The following is a 19,956-nucleotide window of genomic DNA, read 5'->3' on the forward strand; positions in this document are numbered from 1 at the left end:
GCCTTGATCCAATCCCCATCCCACTCCCTCCCCCTCCCTCAATCCCATGCTTGATTTAGTGATTAACTTTGATATATTTGTTTACATACATCATGCATTTTAAAGAGATTCCATCTTCCTCCATCCCATCCCCTCTGATTGGTCACCTTAATTGCTCCTCCATAGGGCCCTTTCTTCAACTAGATCTCCTCCTATTACCCATTTCTTCCTAGTTTTTGCATATCAGGGAAAGCATCTGATTTTTTATTTTCTGTGATATTTCTCTGTGTATGCCGCATTGCAAGTTCTGATCCCACTCTTGAAGGCCTAGGCGCCAGCCTGGCCACCTGGCAGACTCTGATCCTGGCCTTGCTGGCTCCAGCACTGGCCTTGCCTCATGGCAGGCCCCGACCCCAGCCTTGCTGGCCCCAGCACTGGCCTCAACTCCTGGCAGGCTCCGATCCCTGTCTCGCTTACTTTGTCAAATTTTGAGCAGCACTGACTAGCCCAATGATTCCCCTTCCTACAGCGAGGGCAAATCTCTGGCGCCAGTCTGGGAGTGGACGGTAGCCCCTTCCTTTGTATATTAACTTTGGAGCAATCCCTTATAAGATGTTCTATTTGGCCACGACAGAAGCAAACTCCCTGTTATGTATTTTGTTTCATAGCTGCAGGAAATAAGTTGGCTGCAGGCTGCTCCATCCCTACCCACTGACAGGCCTTAATTAGTTCTCTCACCAAGGTCGCCTTGACTCTTAACCCTTTCACAACAGCATCTTCATAGGCCAATTGTAGTAATAAAATATCAGCAGTCTGTTTACAAACCACTTGCCACCGAATCGCTCTACCCAGCCTGTCTAAAAAGGTGGTGTAAAGCTCTAAAGGTCCTGGCCTACTTCCGAAAAGGAGCCCTGACCAGGAAGACCCAATTGCTTGGGGCAGATCTGACTAAGAGCCCCTGCTTTGCCTAATCCCATGGCATACCTGAGAGGAAGAGTGATGTAGACACTGAGCACTTGGAAGGGGCACACCAGGCGACCTCACTCTGAGGAGAAGGCCCCGCTGGACACTGGTCCACGGCTTTGTCATTCTAAAGGGGTTGAGGTTGAGGTTTGGATGCTGCTGCATACGTGCAGGGTCTAAGAGAGAATATTTACTAAATGTGCAGGGAGACCTAGGGGTAGAGTCTAACTGGGTATACCGCAGAAGAACTGCAGAGAGTCCCTGAGAAAATGGTTAGCAAAAAACCCATTGAGGATGTGCAGAAAATTCTTGAAATAATGTCTGACAAGCGGGATATTTGGGAGTTGGTGCCAGCAACACAGGAATGTTTACCTTGGAGTAACAGTCTGCTTTCAGCATTATGGTCATCGCTTTCCATGACCCTTAGATTTTTCCAAAGCCAACATTAATCTGTCTCTGGCAGTCTCATTCTCTACATTTTTAGATGAAGATAGAGGTTTATATGCTTTTAGTGGTACTGGGGGTAGAACCCAGGGGCTTTCTACCTCCGGGCTATACTCCCAAATCTTTTTTTTTTATATTTTATTTGGAAACAGGGTCTAAGTTGCTGAGAGCCTCACTAAGTAGCTGAGGCTGGCTTCGAACCTGCGCAATCCTCTTGTCTCAGCCTCCCAAGCGCAGGGATTACAAGCGTGCGCCACCACGCCCGGCAAGGTTTATATGCTTTTAGAAGGCAAATTTAAGCCAGGCGTGGTGGCGCACGCTTGTAATCCCCGTGTTTGGGAGGCAAAGACAGGAGGATCGCGCAGGTTCAAAGCCAGCCGTGCTGGCGTAAGAGACCCTGTTTCAAAAATATAAAATAGGTCTGGGAGTGTAGCCCGGAGGTAGAAGGGCTTCCAGGAACCCCAGTACCACCCCCCAAAAAAAGAGGGCAAATTTAGGTTTGTATGACTACAAAGCCCAGGCTATTTTCACTAAAGTGTGTGTGTGTGTGTGTGTGTGTGTGTGTGTCTGTGTGTTTTACTGGGAATTAAACTCAGAGGCATTCTATTTCTGAGCTACACCTCCAATTCTACTTTATTTTTGGTTTTGAAACAGGGTCTCCTTGGTTGCTGAAGTCTCACTAAGGTGCTGAGGCTGATCTGGAATCTGCAGTCTTTCCTGTCTCAGCCTGCCTAGTACGGGGATTACAGGTGTGCACCACTGCCTGGCTTCTACCTCTTTACGGAAGGTGAGTAATTCAGCCTCTCCATTTACTCTTTGTCAACTGTAGTCTGGCTGCACCCCCTCCTGTCTACAGAACAGTTCTTGCTTCAGTGACGAGTCTGCGTGCTAGACCTGGGGGCATTTCTGATCCTTTGATTCTCCAGTCACTTACGCATGAGTAATTGGAGTGATCGCCTCATGCCAGGCAGGCTGCTCAAGTTGAGGTACAGTGTGGAACAAAGCAGACATGATCTCTGTCCTTCTGATTTTAGTTTGTTGGAGAGATTGGTATCAAGTGTCAGCACAAATAATCCATTATCTCATCGTCATGAGACAAAGCAGCTCACAGAAGCCGGGCACAGTGGTGCACGCCTGTAATCCCAGCTCCTTGGGAGGCCGAGGCAGGAGGATTGCAAGTGTGAGGCCAGCCTTGGCAATTTAGTGAGACCCTGTCTCAAAAAAGGGCTGGGGACATGGCTCAGGAGTAGAACACTTCTAGTACGAGCCAGTAGTACACACCCACAAAGCAGCACAGCGACAAGGGATCTGAGACCTGGTTGCGGGCCTTCTGCACCCTGGCAGAGTGGCTCTGGAGGCCTCACTTCACTGGGGGGATGCAGACTTCCACCAATCTCCCTGTTCTCAGTGGTGTATTTTCTCCTACCTTCCTCAGTGCCCAGCGTCCCCAAGTTGAGTGCTTTCTTGTTCTCTTTCTCTATAAGGTTTAGAAAGTCTTTGTGTGTGGGGAAGTGTGGTCACCTCAGTACCTGGAACCAGTGTGGTCTATGAAGTCTCATTTCTCCCCCTTTTTTTGCGGTACTGGGGATGGAGCCCAGGGGCATTTTACCCCTGAGCTACACACCCAGGCCTATTTTTTTATTCTTTATTTCGAATCAGGGTCTCACTAAGTTGCACAGGGCCTAAGTAGCTGAGGCTGACCGTGAACCTGCGATCCCCGTCTTAGCCTCCCAAGTACTGGGATTACAAACATGCACCACCACGCCTGGCTTCTGTCCATCATCTTAAAACCAATGTCAATTTGCAAATGTCTCTCTCAATAGCTTGTGAAAATCTTGATAAGTGATTACTTTGGCATCTAAATCTAGAGGAGAAAAATCTGGCACATCTTTTATGCTCAATAAATGTTTATTGATGACTGACATGTAAGTTTTGTGTTGACTACAGTATTTTGCATTTGCCACATTCCTATTCATAATGCTGCTCTAATCAGGGGCAGGTGGTGTCCTGCTTCCAAAGAATGTGAATGTTTCTGCCGGGCGTGGTGGCGCACGCTTGTAATCCCTGCGCTTGGGAGGCAGAGACAGGAGGATTGCGCAGGTTCGAAGCCAGCCGTGTGCGCGCTGGCTTGGGAGACCCTGTTTCCAAATAAAAATGTAAAACTAGGTCTGGGATTGTAGTCCGGAGGTAGAAGGGCTTCCAGGAACCCCAGTACCACCCCCCTCCCCACGAATGTGAATGTTTCTAAACATCTTAATATCTATGATCAAATAATTTGCTTTTCAAAGGGCCACTCCCATTAGTGATCGTGGGAAAGCCAGACCACGGAGGCTCCTTAATCCTTGTCCACTTGTCCTTCCTTCCAACAAAAGGCGGCATCAGTGGTAAGACAGGATTCACAGGCAATATAATGTTTAGATTTAAACAAAGCTTTTGTCTTCCTGGCTCACTTGCTTCTTCTCAAATATACACAGAAACCTGAGAAAGTGACTTGGAGAGTTTCATTACAAGTTATTTTGCTTTGTAAGCCATAGAGCTTGCCAAAGTCCTGATATTAGGCTATGTGTGAGGATGAAGAAATGAGAGAAGCCAAGGAGTAGGTGGTATCTTATGACTCTCTGTGGATCTCAAATGCTAGACATAATCCATAACTTTCCTTATATCATGCTATCTAAGCAAAACTGGGCATCAATGGTACTGAACTTCTCTATTATAAGACCCAAGTGATTAAAGGTAATAATTTTCATCTTTATGGAGAATTAAGTAGTATGTTTAATGTCCTCTGAGAGGAGCAGGGCTAAGAGATCTGAAATATCCAACCTAAAAATAGCTACTAGTATACTGCCACCTATTCCCATGCCGTCCTCTGTTGATGGTAGAGCCCTAAGTCATTTTATTTTTCAGGTTTCTCTTTACTTTATAAAACTAATTATGTGAAGGCATAATTCTGAAATTGAGAAGTTAAAAAACATAATAGATCTTAAAGAAATATCCATATACTTCAGCTGTTATGAAATGAAAACAACAGGGAAGAAAGGAAAAGATCAAGAAAACGCAGCTCTGAGACTTTACTAATACAATATAGTTCTGGAGAAGTTTGGAGTGGTGTGGTCGACACGTGACATGCATGATCTGAGACTTGTATGACCTCCACAGCCACCAGTGGAGATAACAGTCCACTCGTGATGGACTGTCCCAGTCAGCCTTGTCAGCAAGATGACTACACAGGACCATCTCCAGAAACTCAGCCATTCTGTCATCATTTTTATGACTTTGCCTAATTTATTTACCGTCTTCATAGGCTAACAGGCTACTCAATATTACATGGCTCATCTGTTGGGAAAGCCTTGGGTGAGAAGTGGGAATGAGAAAATGTTTTAACCATTTAAGCAAATGGCTAACAAAATTGTTCTCTGAACTTCTGGTTCTTTTCAGACAAATGAAAACATGCTAAGAATGTAGTTGTTTCTTCAACATTTACACTAAGAAAATAGGTCTGTGTGTTTGTGATTTGGGTAAAAGACAAAACCATATAATAGCCATTCTAAAAGAGAATGAATACTGGAGCTCCTAACATGAATTTCTTGGTGAAGTAGCTCTACACCGACACTCTTGGGGAACAGTGAAACAAAAATGGATTTCAGTAAAAGGCAATTAAGTCCGGTGTGGTGGTGCGTGCCTGCAATCCCAGTACTTGGGAGGGTAAGACAGGAAGATTGGAGGTTTGAGGCCAGTCTCAGCAATTTAGGGAGGCCCTCAGCAACTTAGCAAGACTGTTTTAAAATAAAACAGGGATGGGAGTGTAGCACAGGTAGAATGATGTTGGGTTCAATCTTAAGTACTGTCAAAAAAGGGGGGGGGGAGTTAAAAGTATAGCCAAGAAGGCAACCAGAGATAAACTAAATATCTAAGACTGAGCTATTCTAGGACACTGTCAACATGGCTACGTCTAATTCTTATTTTTGGTACTGGGGAATGAACCCAGAGGCATTCTGCTTTCAAGCTATACCCCCAGCCTGATTTATATCCACAGGGTCTTAGTAGGTTGCCGAGACTGGTTTGAACCTTCAATTCTTTTCTTGTCTCAGACTCCCAAGCACTGGGATTATAAGTGGTGCCACCATGCCAGGCTACGGGATGTGTCCAGTTCTAATGAGATTAGTAACGGTTATTCTCAGGGTTGGGGGTATAACTCAGTGGTAGAGTATTTGCCGAAGTACCAAAGACCTGGATTTGATCTGCAGAACTGCAAGAAAAAAGGATTCTCCTGTTGAAAATATTGGATTATACCTAAGATAAAAAAGAGATGGTATAAGTAGAAGTCCTGATAGTATAGAACTCGGAGGAGATAGTAATAGGGAAAACTCATGCAAGGGTTAAGAAAACCGCAATTCTGAGGATTACCCCAGCCTTGCAAGCCACAACAAAGATACCCTAAAAGTGAGGATTATGTTTTAACAAGACTGGAAAGATAAATGTTTAAAGATATGATATTCTGGTAATAAAAGACCTATTTCTGGTGATTAAACCAGATAAACTACATTGAGAACTTTTTTCTACTGATAAAATTAGCATATATAAGACATTATCATTTAAACTTGTGTGTGTGTGTGTGTGTGTGTGTGTGTGTGTGGTGCTGGGGATGAAATCCAGAGGCCTTCTACCTCTGGGCTATACTCCCAGACCTATTTTATATTTTATTTGGAAGGAGGGTCTCACTAAGTTGCTGAGAGCTTCACTCAGTAGCTGAGGCTGGCTTTGAACCTGCATGACCCACCTGTCTGAGCCTCCCAAGTACTGGGATTACAAGCGTGAGCCAGCACGCCCGGCTCGCTATTTAAACTTTTAAAAGTAATAATGCAGTTTCTGCTTTCCTCTGGAAAGTCCTGGCCTCAAGATTAATTATATTAATGGATTTGAACACTGAAAACTTACCAAAAAGTATATTTTTCAACCAGGATGTAAAATGAGTTAATTTTACCTCATTAAAATTCAGAGAAACATAAATTAAGATGTAACCAATGTAGGTTTATAAAAGATGATGATTCCACTCACAGCACAATAAAAACCACACTGCCATATTTCATATTTTATTCAATTTTAATATGGTTTCCATTATTAACTCTTAAAACAAAATGATTTCCAGTTTAAAAAACAATGCACTGACCACATAATTCCTCTCATTTTATACAGTTATACAAATATTCTAAATACACATTTTGTGTTCAAGATGATGGCAAATAAGATTAACTGTACAGTACATAAGGAAAGAAAATATTTTAAGCATATTTAGAAGCATTAGAAATGTCTATACAAAACAAGCAAAAATGGAATAAAATTTTTTATTTTTAAAGTATTGCAACAGGCCCACAGGTTTGTAACAAAAATGTCTTTGCACAGTTCCTCACAATGCCCCATTAATAGCTAAAGCAAGACAGCTGTTTTTAGAAAATAATGTTTCAAAATGCTACACATGGTACTACTGTTTACACAGTTTGAGCAAAATAACAAATCTACTTTGAGTCAAGCAAAACCTAAGGAAATATACCAAACAACTTGGAAAATCATTTGTATAAAATTCATTGCACATTATTTTACTCAGTTGTTTGAAAAGTAAAAAAGTGTATTTACAAAATATTTCGCAGTCAAAATTATAAAGTGAATGGATCTCTCTAAGTAACACGTCTTGATACAGACAGTCCAAGGAAAACACACAGATGAGTTTTTTTTAAGAGGTTTTCAGTGTTCCTTCCACAGGGAAGTAAACATGATCTACTCAAATGGATTTACTAGATGGTACACATACTGGAGCAAATCCAACACCTGCATTATAAAACAATGTTAAAAAGGTGAAAGGATGAGGAATTTGTACATTGTAAGAAGTGAGCTATTTAGAGATCAGCAAGTGTAGTTTTTAATTCAGTTAGCATAAAAGTCTTCGTAGTCAACAGACAGACAGTGGACATCCTTGACTTGATGAAAGTTGAGAAAGCACCATGCACGACGGTTTAGTGGTAAACACTCAACAAAATAGCACCTGGAATTCTGTGATACTGACAATTTAAAACTGGTCTAGCAATTGCCGGAGATATGGTGCCTTGGATAATTCTCTATTTACTCGAGAGAGTTTAAAAAGTACTGGGCAGTTCAGAGAAACACACGGGATATGTCGGTCAAAGGAACCAGTACAGTTCTTGCATATCTGAAAGCATAAGAAAAATCCATAAAACAACAGGAAGTTTCTATGTATGTGTATAAACAACAAATTATTATAATTCCTCCCCCCAACAAATTATCGCCAAACATAATAAATTTCATTGGTTTTTGTCACTCAGAAACCTAGCTTATCCTATAGGTGATACATTTCTAAAAAATACTACTTCCCAGTATGAAATTCATTTACTTCATTACTGAGAACAGAATCTTATATTAAACTTCATGTAGCATGTCAACTTCCAGCAAGATGGTACCCACTTAAAATACAGTAATTTGAGAGCAATGGAATACGTTGGGAATGAGGCAGACATGCTGAGGAACATGGGGATTCAAGATGGCCTTATCAAGAAGGAAACACTGTCTCCCTCATCAGGATCATTTTAGACTTCCCAACACACAGGAGGGGTAAGAAGAAGGCGAGCAGCTTCCACAGGTCCCAAGCCCAGGTTAGAAAGCTCCTGGGGAGTTCACCTCACCACATTACTCCAGAGGAGGCCAGTCTACTTGGGCCTTCCTGATCCAGACTGCTGCTATCTAGGGCATCCTGAGACCACATCCTACATTTCTAGCTGTGGAAGCAGGCCGACAGCCCCTGCAGCTCAGCTGTGTGCTCCATTGTGCTGGATCTGAGTTGCTGGTGTGGTTTATCTAAAGTCCATAGAAATAGCTGGTTTGCACTCAGGCTACTGAGCCTGGAACTACTATAAAACATGTCCTGTCTGTGAAAGCAGCCTAGGTTTTTGAAACACTTGCAGACATTGCAAACACTGATTATAGCTGAGGAAGCCATATGAAGACTACATTACTGCACCCACCCCAAACCCGTCAACCTACCCTACCTAACCTACACCCTAGGACACATCTCCACAAAGCCCTTCACTATGAAAACAACCATATAAAATTGGCAGAGACAAATGTTTCATGAGGTAGAGATATCAATGTAGGGACCAAAGAAGCATAAAAAAGCAAGCTACCATGACACCTCCAAAGAAACACATGAATCCTCCACTAATAGACTGCAAAGGATAGTAAATGTATAAGTTGCCTAAAAGAGAATTCAAAATAATAATCTTAAGGAAACTTGGCAAGATACAAGAGAATATAGAGATAATTCAATTAAATTATAAAACTAGCAAATGATCTGAAAGAGAAATTGAAAAGAAAAAGAGATCATATAAAAGAACCAGATGGAAATCTTGGAGCTGAAGAATTCAATAAATGAAATAAAAAATACAGGTGAGAGCTAAACACAAAAGACTAAGCAAAATTTCTGAACCTGAGGATAGCTCTTATGAAATAACTCAGGTAGGGTTAAGGGTGAGGAAGAGAAAGCTCATGAAGCTTAAGGAACACAATTAAGCAATATTTGGATTATGAGTGTGCAAGAATTGAATTGCTTAGGATTCCTGCCTCAGATGCCGCAGGAGCTGGGATTACAGGTGTGTCACCATGCTCAGCTTCATGTTTCTATTTCTTATTATATACCCTATAATTTCTATAGATTAATACACAGGAGACGCACTTCAACTATATCTTTTAAAAAGTCCTAAAGTTTTAGTACCTCTTAAAAGATGACAAAGTCATCCTGATAAAATATAGCATCATTTCTTTTAACCTGCATTATTATAAGAAATAAGACCTACTAATGGTGCGTTTGTTTGTTTATTTATTTTTGCAGTACTGGCATGGAATCCAGGGACATTCTACCTCTGAGTGACACCCCCAGCCCTATTTTTTATTCTTTATTTTGAAACAGGGTCTCACTGACTTGCAAAGGGCCTCACTAAGTAGAGGCTGGCTTCAAACCTGTGCAATCCTTCTGTCTCAGCCTCCCAAATGCTGGGATTACAAGCCTATGTTTACTCTTATATGTGGAACTTAGAACAAAGAAAAGGGTGGGGGATCTCATGAAAATAGAAAGGAGACAGGTAGAGAGAGGAAGGGGACCAGAAGAAGGGAGGAGGGGAGGAAAGGAAAGGTGCTGGGGAATCAGACTGACCTAATAAATTAGGTATGTACCTGTACCAATATGAAACAATGAATCCCACTATTTTATATATAAGACCTAATGGAGAAGGAAGGCCTGGTTAAGCTGATGGGACCAGGTAGTGTGGTGTTTGTTACTGAGGGCAGAAGGTGAAAAGGTCCAGGAAGAGAACATTCAGAGCCTGACTTTAGCAGAGGTCTGAAGTTCTTGCTCTCATTAGAACCCTATATTAACATTAAGCAAAGGAATTTCTCCAGAGGTGGTTTCTGCTACCATGACAGCAGCCTATAAAATAAACTGAAGCTAGGGAGCACCCAGTGACTTCAGTAATTATATTGACTAGAATCACAAAACAAGTACAAAGTGGTTGAAATATGGTTGGTAATGACTCTATCAGTGATGTATCCCTTCTTTAACCATGTATTAAGCAGCAATTTGTTCATTTGTTCAATAAATATTTACAGACTACCATTGTGGCCTGGACCCTTGTCATGGTACAGCCCACTCAGTGTAAGAGGGTGAGGCGCTATCCTCTCTTGCTACTTGGGGAAACCAGACACATAATGAATGTAAAGCAGAGAAGGTTTTGGCAGAAGCCCACCGGAGGGAAGGCTTGGACTGGTCGCTTAAACTAATTCCTTAGATGAGTCGCAGGGGACGTGGAAAGCATTTCTAGTAGAGGGCCTAGAGTATTCAAAGGCCAGAGGGTGGGAGAGTTTAGGGTACATTCGTGGATGTCAAAGAAGTCTGGAATGGTAGAAGTAGACAGCACAGTGTGACGGGGAAGGGCAGGCATGGTGACAGACAGGAAGCACGGGCCAGAACGCAGAAAGATTTATAAGGCTAGGGAGGAGTCTGAAGGGGGAGGGGCAAGGAGAGGGAGGAAAAGAGAAGAGAGGGCGAGAGAACATTCTTCCTTAGAGTTTATTTCTCAACGTATTTCAAGAGATATTTGTTGTTTATTTCTGCTAGAATTCTTACATTTGAAATTTTATAAATACATATCTTTGCCCATTATGTCTCTATCTCAGCTTGGCTACTTACTTATTAGCAGTGTAACACACAAAGTACCTAACCTCTCTGTGTTGGTTTTATTCATTTCTAAGAGCGCCTAGAATACTATCTGATAGTAAGACTCAATCATGTTACCTTATAGATTCTTCTCTGGACTCAAAATTGCAGACTTTCCAAATTTACTAACAATTCTTTAAGATGAGTATATTTTGTGAGAATGGCAATTGTTGATGGAGAATTTAGGGCTTTTCTTATTTAATAGTATTATAAAAGAAATTGGGTAGATGACCACTGTAGTTCTAGGTTTTAGTAAACATAATACACTATTCCATTAAAAACAAAACTAAGAGCCATGTGAGGTGGCGCACGCTTGTAATCCCCGCGCTTGGGAGGCTGAGACAGGAGGATTGCACAGGTTTGAAGCCAGCCTCAGCTACTGAGTGAGGCTCTCAGCAACTTAGTGAGACCCTGTTTCCAAATAAAATGTAAAATAGGCCTGGGAGTATAGCCCAGAGGTAGAAAGCCTCTGGGTTCCACCCCCAGTACTACCACCAAAAAAAAAAAAAAAAAAAATGCTGGGCGTGGTGGCGCACGCTTGTAATCCCCGCGCTTGGGAGGTGGAGACAGGAGGAATGCGCAGGTTCGAAGCCAGCCGCGCTGGCGTAAGAGACCCTGTTTCAAAAATATAAAAATAGGTCTGGGAGTGTAGCCTGGAGGTAGAATGGCTTCCAGGAACCCCAGTACCACCAAAAAAACCCAAACTACTAAAAAACGAAGCAAAACAAGCCATTTTAATAGTTTAGCTCAATTATAATAGTTTTTAGGTATTATGTAATTTCCCTGAAGAATCAAATTGCTTAGGATTCAGTCTCTTGAACAAGGACATACCTTTACAAGTTGCTCTTGTTTACGTTCCAGCTCCCGGATTTCTTGATTAAGGATGACTGCAACATGCTGAGGTTGGCTCCGACATTTATTACAAATGCCATGCTGAGTCAGGTCATCGCACACAGGACAGTGCAAAGTAGTGAAGTATTGTGATATAGTGCCTTTTCGCCCTTCTGGTTCACTTCGAGAAGAGCTGGTGACTTTCTGGATCTACAGAAACATCAATTCATAAATAAGTCTGAGTCAGGTTCATAGAAGAGCTGCTATTTTCATGGTAATTACAGGTTTACTCATAACTTATTTTTTTCACTTATTCATTCAAAGGTTAAGTAGCTACTAAATGCCAAGTATTGTTCTAGACACTGGAAATAGAGAAATGAAGAGAGTTTCTGTTTTTATTAGATAGGTTTATTTATGGGGAAAAAAAAGCAGTCTTCTACTACTCATTTTGGCTGACATACACAGATGTACAAGATTAACAGGTTAATGGAAATCATAGCGGACAATGGAAGAGGTTGAGAAGATACTGTATTAGGCTGCACAAGTTAGGACATGGAAACAAGTGAAAGACTAAAAACAACTTTTTAGCTGGGCATGGTGGCACATGCCTGTTAATCCCAGTATTTGGGAGGCTGAGGCAGGAGAAACACAGGTTTGAAGGCAACCTCAGCACCTTAGTGTGCATCAACAACAAACAAACAAAAACTTCTTAGTGAAACCCTGTTTCAAAATAAAAAGTAAAGTACAGCCGGGCGTGGTGGTGCACACTTGTAATCCCAGCATTTGGGAGGCTGAGACCTGGAGGATCGCGGTTCACAGACAGCCTCAGCTACTTAGATCCTCTGCAACTCAGTGAGACCCAGTTTCAAAATAAAGAATAAAGCCGGGCGTGGTGGCGCACGCTTGTAATCCCCACGCTTGGGAGGCAGAGACAGGAGGATCGCGCAGGTTCGAAGCGTGCTGTGTGCGCTGGTTTAGGAGACCCTGTTTCTAAATAAAAATAGGTCTGGGAGTGTAGCCCGGAGGTAGAAGGGCTTCCAGGAACCCCAGTACCACCAAAAAAAAAAAAAAAAAAAAAAAAAAAAAAAAAAAAAAAAAAAGTAAAGTACTGGGAGTATAGCTGAGAGGTAGAATGCCCCTGGGCTCAATTCTGAGTACCACAAAACAAAGAAACAAAAAAAAAAACCCAACTTTTTATGCAGTAGGGTGTGAAATTTAAACAAATGTAAAAGCATTTAAAATTTAACTAGATGTATGTTACTTAGGAATTCTTTGTTTAGAGTTAATACTAGTTTTAGAGATCGGACTGTGGTATTATTTTTATATTGAAATAGTATTACCATATTATTATTATAATACTCTTGGCATATTTTCCTGCTGTCTTTTTTTTTTTTTTTTTTGGTGGTACTGGGGGTGGAACCCAGAGGCTTTCTACCTCCGGGCTATACTCCCAGACCCTTTTTTTTAAATATATTTTTTTTGGAAACAGGGTCTTACTAAGTTGCTGAGAGCCTCACTAAGTAGCTGAGGCTGGCTTTGAACCTGTGCGATCCTCCTGTCTCCGCCTCCCAAGTGCGGGGATTACAAGCATGTGCCACCACGCCCGGCTTTCCTGCTGTCTTAAAAATCACTTTGCATAAAAGTTAATGGGTTAGCCTCTTACAAAAGCCACTGACTCTAACATTCTTGTTGGTGATGAAAGGAAAAACTATAATGACACAATCCGAATTTTCTAGCTTAGAGCCAGAAATCAGCACAGATTCTCTGAAGTATAGTCCCAACCTCAATTTCCTAGCTTATACTTTTTCTTCCCTTTAAAAAGTGCTTATAGAGCCGGGCGTGGTGGCGCACGCTTGTAATCCCACGCTTGGGAGGCGGAGACAGGAGGATTACGCAGGTTCGAAGCCAGCTGTGCTGGCTTAAGAGACCCTGTTTCCAAATAAAAATATAAAATAGGTCTGGGAGTGCAGCCCGGAGGTAGAAGGGCTTCCAGGAACCCCAGTACCACCAAAAAAAAAAAAAAAAAAAAAGTGCTTAATTTAAGGATCAACTTTTCTTCATCAGTTTGCCTGAATACTATATTCTTTTCATAGTATAAGATATCAGAAAATGAGCAGATCTGAAGTAAATTCCCACCAGTAAAGATGACTACTTTCCTAGGAAATTGGGTACCAGATTATTACAGACTCATATATCCTTCAGACTTCTAATGAGTGAACTAAGTAAGCAAAGCTCCTTGTGCTAAGTTTCTGCATTGCATGTTCTACTTTAATACATTTTAACATTTTTTTGGTCTAGTTTCTTTAGGACTATGTTTAGGATTTAGATGGTATTTCATAAACATATCTTTTTTTTTTTCTTCTTTTTTTGGTGGTACTGGGGTTCCTGGAAACCCTTCTACCTCTGGGCTACACTGCCAGACCTATTTCATACTTTTTATTTGGAAACAGGGTCTCTTAAACCAGCGCGGCTGGCTTTGAACCTGCACAATCCTCCTGTCTCCGCCTCCCAAGCATGGGGATTACAAGTGTGTGCCACTACGCCCGGCTACCTACACATTTCTTAAACATCCATTTGTGAAGTAATATTTGTTCTCCATTTATTTTCTACTACTTGATTTACTCTGTGTTATTTTGTGGTTAAATGATTATCACTGAAATTTTGGGGGATTCATTTAAGTATTTCTATAATTTACACAACATGATGGAAGCTAGGAAGGTATTTATTTGATATTGAAGACCGAATCCAGAGGTATTCTATCTCTGAACTATAGTCCCAGCCCTATTTTAATTTTTAATTTTTTTTTGTAGTATTGAGGATGGAACTCGGGGGCATTCTACCTCTGAGCGATACTTCCCCCCCCCCCAACCCTATTTTTTATTCTTTATTTTGAAACAGGGTCTCACTGAGTTGCAAATAACCTCACTAAGTAGCTGAGGCTGTCCACGAACTGCGATCCTCCAGTCTTTGCCTCCTGAATGCTGGGATTACAAGCATGAGCCACCATGTCTGGCTTCCTATTTTATTTTTTATGAAACAGGGTTTCACTAGGTTGCTGAGAGTCTCATTTAAGTTGTGGAAGCTGGCCTTGAATCTGTGATCTTCCTGTCTTGCCTCCCAAGTACTAGGATTACAGGTGTGTGCCACTACACTGCTAGGAAGGTATTTATAGAGGTCCTAAAAATTTATTTTAGGAAGTCAGAAGAGTCTGGCATCTTTGCTAGGTTAAGATCGATCTTCTTTGGTTCTCATAGCACACAAATACAATATTTAGTTCTCCTGTTAATTCAAGTTGAAGTAGTTATTAGCATATTACTGTTTAGTAAACTTACTTTTGGTAATTCATGATACCAACTGAAGACATCAATACCAATAAGTGAGAAGATTCTTGCCAGGGGTGGAAGGATTTGCTTGGTGATATAGTAAATGGCATTCAGTCTTAGAGTTGGATCCTGCAGGACTTCTGTCGGGCGTCTTACCAGCTGGATAAGTGGTACTCCAGGAGTCCCATAAATAATGACATATGGCACTCGCTCCCCAACTCGAGGCTCAGAGCGCCGGTCATAAGTAAGCATTTTCCTATTCAAAGCCAAATAAAACACACACTCAAAGACTGTCATAGAAAGCATCTTTCTAGCACATTAAATCAGAATAAAGCAATGAAATCATCAGAGATCGAATAAGGGGTACTCTAATTACAGTTAGTACTTCTTTGAGAACTAAATACGTATCACTTAGTTGGTCCCAACTGGATATGCTGTAGAAGTTTTATTTATTTATTTATTTTTTGTGGCTCTAGGGATTAAACCCAGGGGCATTCTACCTCTGAGCTACACTCCCAGCCTATTTTATTTTTATTTGGGAACAGTGTCTCGCTAGGTCCTTGAACCAGTGATCCTCCTGTCTCAGCCTCCCAAGTACTGGAATTACAAGTGTGCACCACCATGCCCAGCTATGCTGTAGACGTTTAAAACTTACTCTCTAAGTTGGGCATGGTGACGCACGCTTGTAATCTCAGCATTCGGGAGGCTGAGACCAGAGGATCGCAGTTCATGGACAAACTCAGCTACTTAGTGAGGCCCTCCGCAACTTAGAGAGACCTTGTTTCAAAATAAAGAATTAAAAAAATAGGGCAGGGGGTGTAGCATGAAAGTCAAATGCCCCTGAGTTTCATTCCCAGACCTACATTAAAAAAAAAAAAAAATCCCCCCCCCAAAAAAAAAAACTTACTCTGTTTATCACTGCTACTTGGAAAATGAGTCAAGGAGTAAAAACTATCATAAATATAACAATGAAAATCAAGAAAAAATTTAGTGAGTTAAACAATTTGATTCCAGAGTGACTAGTGCATTGGTAAATCAATATTAAAGACTGCCTAGTGATTTTAAGTGGGAGAATCAAATAGATCACAATTTTATTTACACTTAGTTTTCTAAGAGAAGTCTACAAAAGGAGGTCCTTTCCAATCTTATAAAGTAGAGGGGAATACTCACCCATTTTCAGTGAAACTTCAATGGGAAATTGGAGAAACAATGGTGTGTCTGTGCCCAAGGATTAAGTGTCTTTTCATTTACTCAAAGCCTGTATATACATCCAGAACTATACTGGCTAGGTACTGGGGGCTGTGTTATTACATGTATCATTACCTTGTAAGTTCAAGGGCAGGCACACAAGCTCCAGGTTTATAAGAACAGCTTCCTCTGTATTCCTTAGCGAAGATAAAGTCTTGTATGCTGGCCTTTCCTTCCAGAAGCTTCATACATTGCCGCTGAACATATTGTTTAATTAGACTTATATCTCTTGTTTCAAATAGCAGCTTTAGAGAGCGCTCAAGTATCTTAAAACGAAAAAGATATGCATATGAAGATAAAATATTTCCCAGTATGTTGCATGTTATACTTTCATCATAAAACTACTGGGTAACTTGCTGGTCTACCTGAATAATATTAGAATGAATGGAAATTAGAAACTGGAAACTGCCGGGCATGGTGGCGCATGCTTGTAACCCCAGAATTTGGGAGGCTGAGACAGGAGGACTGCGGTTCACATACAGTCTCAGCTACTTATTGAGGCCCTTTGCAACTGGGTGAAACCCTCTTTCAAAATAAAGAATAAAAAACAGGGCTGGGGGTATAGTGCGGAGGTAGAATGCCCCTAGATTCCAGCCCCAGTATCACACACAAAAAATAAGGAAAATACTTTTGAAAACTTATATAGCTTGCTAGTTCTAAAAACAGAGTATTAGGTCATTTGAAAAAAATCATACTGGCTATACAGATGAAACATTTGAGATATTTATTGTTATAGAAAGAACCCGATTCAGATATAGAAGTTTAAAAATTTAAATATTAACAAGCAGTCAAATAAAAATCGTCGTTTTACCTTTTTTCTGTGTGTGTGGGTCTGGGGATGGAACCCAGGGGCATTCAACCTTCGAGCTACACCCCCTGTCCTATTTTTTATTCTTTATTTTGAAACAAGGTCTCACTGAGTTGCGAAGGGCCTCACTAAGCAGCTGAGGCTGGCATCGAACCTATGTGATTCTCCTGTCTCGGCCTCCCAAATAATGGGATTATAAGCGTGCACCAACATTCCTGGCTTCATTCTACCTTTTTATAGTATTGTAAATAATTGACAGAATTTTCTTTTTTTCTTTTTTTTTTGGTGGTACTGGGGTTCCTGGAAGCCCTTCTACCTCTGGGCTACACTCCCAGACCTATTTTTACATTTTTATTTGGAAACAGGGTCTCCTAAGCCAGCGCGCGCAGCTGGCTTCAAACCTGCGTGATCCTTCTGTCTCTGCCTCCCAAGCGTGGGGATTACAAGTGTGCGCCACCATGCCCGGCCTAAATAATTGACAGAATTTTCTATGTTGAAAAATTTTCTATGAGGAAATGACCAACATTCAGTGGAATTATTTAGTGGACTGAATTTAAATTAACTCCAGGTGAAAAGTCTGTATCTTATTCTGAATGTCAGAACCTATGTGTATTTATACAGTGCTTGTTAATTTTGCTTAGGTACAATTCTGTCTACAAGAATGGACTGGATGATGTCTCTTCTAGAAACTATTATTAATACCCCAATTCATATATTACATATGACTTAACAAATGAACAACATTCAGCCGGGCATGGTGGCGCACGCTTGTAATCCCCGTGCTTGGGAGGCCGAGACAGGAGGATCGCACAGGTTCGAAGCCAGCCTCAGCTACTTAGTGAGGCTCTCAGCAACTTAGTGAGACCCTGTTTCTAAATAAAAAAAAATATATATAATAAAAAAGGTCTGGGAGTATAGCCCGGAGGTAGAAAGCCTCTGGGTTCCACCCCCAGTACCACCAAAAAAAACAAAAACAAAAAAAACCACAAAAAACAAATGAACAACATTCTATTACTATTAGTTTTTGTGGTGTTAGGGATTGAACCCAGGGGCATTCTACCTCCAAACTATTCTCCCAGCTCTTAATTTTTGTTTCAAAATAGGGTCTTACTAGGTTGCTAAGTACTAATGTTTGAACCTACACTTCTGCCTCAGCCCCCCAAGTACTGGGATTATAGGAGCTGGATTGATTTTTAATAAATTGACAACAGTCTATTATGCTCTTAATCCTTTCATTAAACTCAGTATATAGAGTGCAATCCTCATTTATATCACTTATTTTTGGTTTGTTAAAGAAGAAGTCTGGGCCTAGGTAAAGAAACAAATTACTATGGGTGAAAAATTGAGGTAATTTATAGGATGAGAGTTTATAAATCTTAATAAGTTGTAATTTCATAACCCAAGCAAATTAAATTTCAGTTAATCTGGGATGGATTACTTATGTTACTTATGAAATCTCTGTTGGTTTCTCTTCTTCATCCTGCTCCCTCCTGTTTGGGACCTGTTATAGGCAAAAAATTCTTACCAGTTAATGTTTTGCTTTTTTTTTTCTAGAGACAAGGTCTTGCTATGTTGCCCGGCTAGATTTAAACTCAAACGATCCTCCTACCTCAGTCTTCTAGTAGCTGGGACTGCAGGTGTGTGCTACTGTGTCCAATTCACATGTTGCTATTTAACAATTTTGATTAAAAAAAGGTATGGGAAGAAGTTAGAAACTAAGGACTAAAATTGTTTTCATTAGGAATAAAATTATCAAAGTTCATACAGTTTCTCCTATAGTTTTATAAATTATGCAGAATGGATATACTTCTTTACTTCTTTTATACCTAGATGTGTTCTTAAGGGAGAGTTACATTTTCACCAGAATTTTTTAGCCACTTCTTAGAAAAGAAAACAAGATATAACTTACCTTAGAAACAGCAGGACAAGAATCTCTTCTAACTGTTTCTATTCCTTTTGCATCAAATACTGGGTCCTTTTGATCCAGTGTTTCATACATGTAACCCACATATCTCTTTTTTGTTTGTAAAACACAGGGTAAATATACCTGTAATGAAATTTACAAAATACTTCTCAATAACCATTTTCCTCCTATCATGACTGTTTTTATCTTTCTGTTCTTTATTCAAATATCAATTATAAAAAATTTTAACTATGACGGGGCACAACAAATTTTTTTATAAAATCTGGACATGAAAGTATACAAAATGAGAGAAAAGGCTGGAGAAAGTAGCAAGGAGATGCTATATCAACTACTATAGCCTTAAAACAAAGTTGGTATCTCTTTGGAGTTTAAAATTGTTCCTATGCAGCTTATTTTATTTTTGTTTAATCAAAAATTATTTTTGTTTGTTTCATCCTTATTTCTTTACCACTCACTTCTTTTCTGGTACTACCCATATTGCTTCCACCTCAGTTAATGCCATTTTTCTCAAAAGTCATCAATCATATCTTCTTGAACAATTAAAAAATTACATATACATATGGTACATATTTACTTTTTGGGTAAGAGGGATTATACTCAGGGACATTCTAACTCTGAGCTACACCCCCAGTCTTTTTTATTTTGAAACAAGGTCTTGCTAAGTTACAAGCTGGTCTCAAATCTGTGAACTTTCTGTTTCAGCCTCCCACGTACTCAGATTACAGGTGTGCACCACAATAGAATATATGCAACAGAAGAGAATAGTGGTGGACCAAACAACAAATTTCAGTAAACTTAAAATCTACTGGAATTATGCAGAGTATGCTTTTTGACTATAATGCAACTAAATTAAAATAACAAAAAAGATTTCTGGAAAATCCTTAATAATTGGCACTTAACACACTTTTAAATCCTATAGCTCAATATCACTGAAACAAATGAGTAACAATGAAAACAAATTTGGCTGAATTATGAATTATGAGTGGCACACACCCATAACTCCAGCACTAGGGAGGCTGAGACAGGGGGATGCAGGTTCAAGGTCAGCTTTAGCAACTTAGTGAGACTGTTTCAAAATAAAAAATTAAAAGGGCTGAGGGTGTAGTTCAGAGGGAGAGTGCTGTCAAGTAGTGAGGAAGAATAAGCAGGCCTTGGAAAGGCC

The 19,956-nt window shown here is 40.4% G+C and overlaps 1 protein-coding gene across 1 annotated transcript in view; it reads right to left on the minus strand.

Annotated features, from left to right (window-relative positions):
• Nucleotides 1–7,447: 7,447 nt before the first annotated feature.
• The window catches only part of REV3L (REV3 like, DNA directed polymerase zeta catalytic subunit), a gene marked incomplete at both ends in the record, with an annotated part of 161,978 nt that continues 149,469 nt past the window's right edge, over nucleotides 7,448–19,956 (minus strand). The window contains 5 exons of the mRNA XM_080700388.1: nucleotides 7,448–7,588; nucleotides 11,492–11,701; nucleotides 14,824–15,070; nucleotides 16,138–16,328; nucleotides 18,780–18,917. Coding sequence (XP_080556514.1) covers nucleotides 7,448–7,588; nucleotides 11,492–11,701; nucleotides 14,824–15,070; nucleotides 16,138–16,328; nucleotides 18,780–18,917 — 927 coding nt within the window. The remainder of the gene's footprint in view (nucleotides 7,589–11,491; nucleotides 11,702–14,823; nucleotides 15,071–16,137; nucleotides 16,329–18,779; nucleotides 18,918–19,956) is intronic.

This window comes from Muscardinus avellanarius (genome assembly GCF_963383645.1).
Source record: "Muscardinus avellanarius genome assembly, chromosome: 8".
NCBI classification, from domain to species: domain Eukaryota; kingdom Metazoa; phylum Chordata; class Mammalia; order Rodentia; family Gliridae; genus Muscardinus; species Muscardinus avellanarius.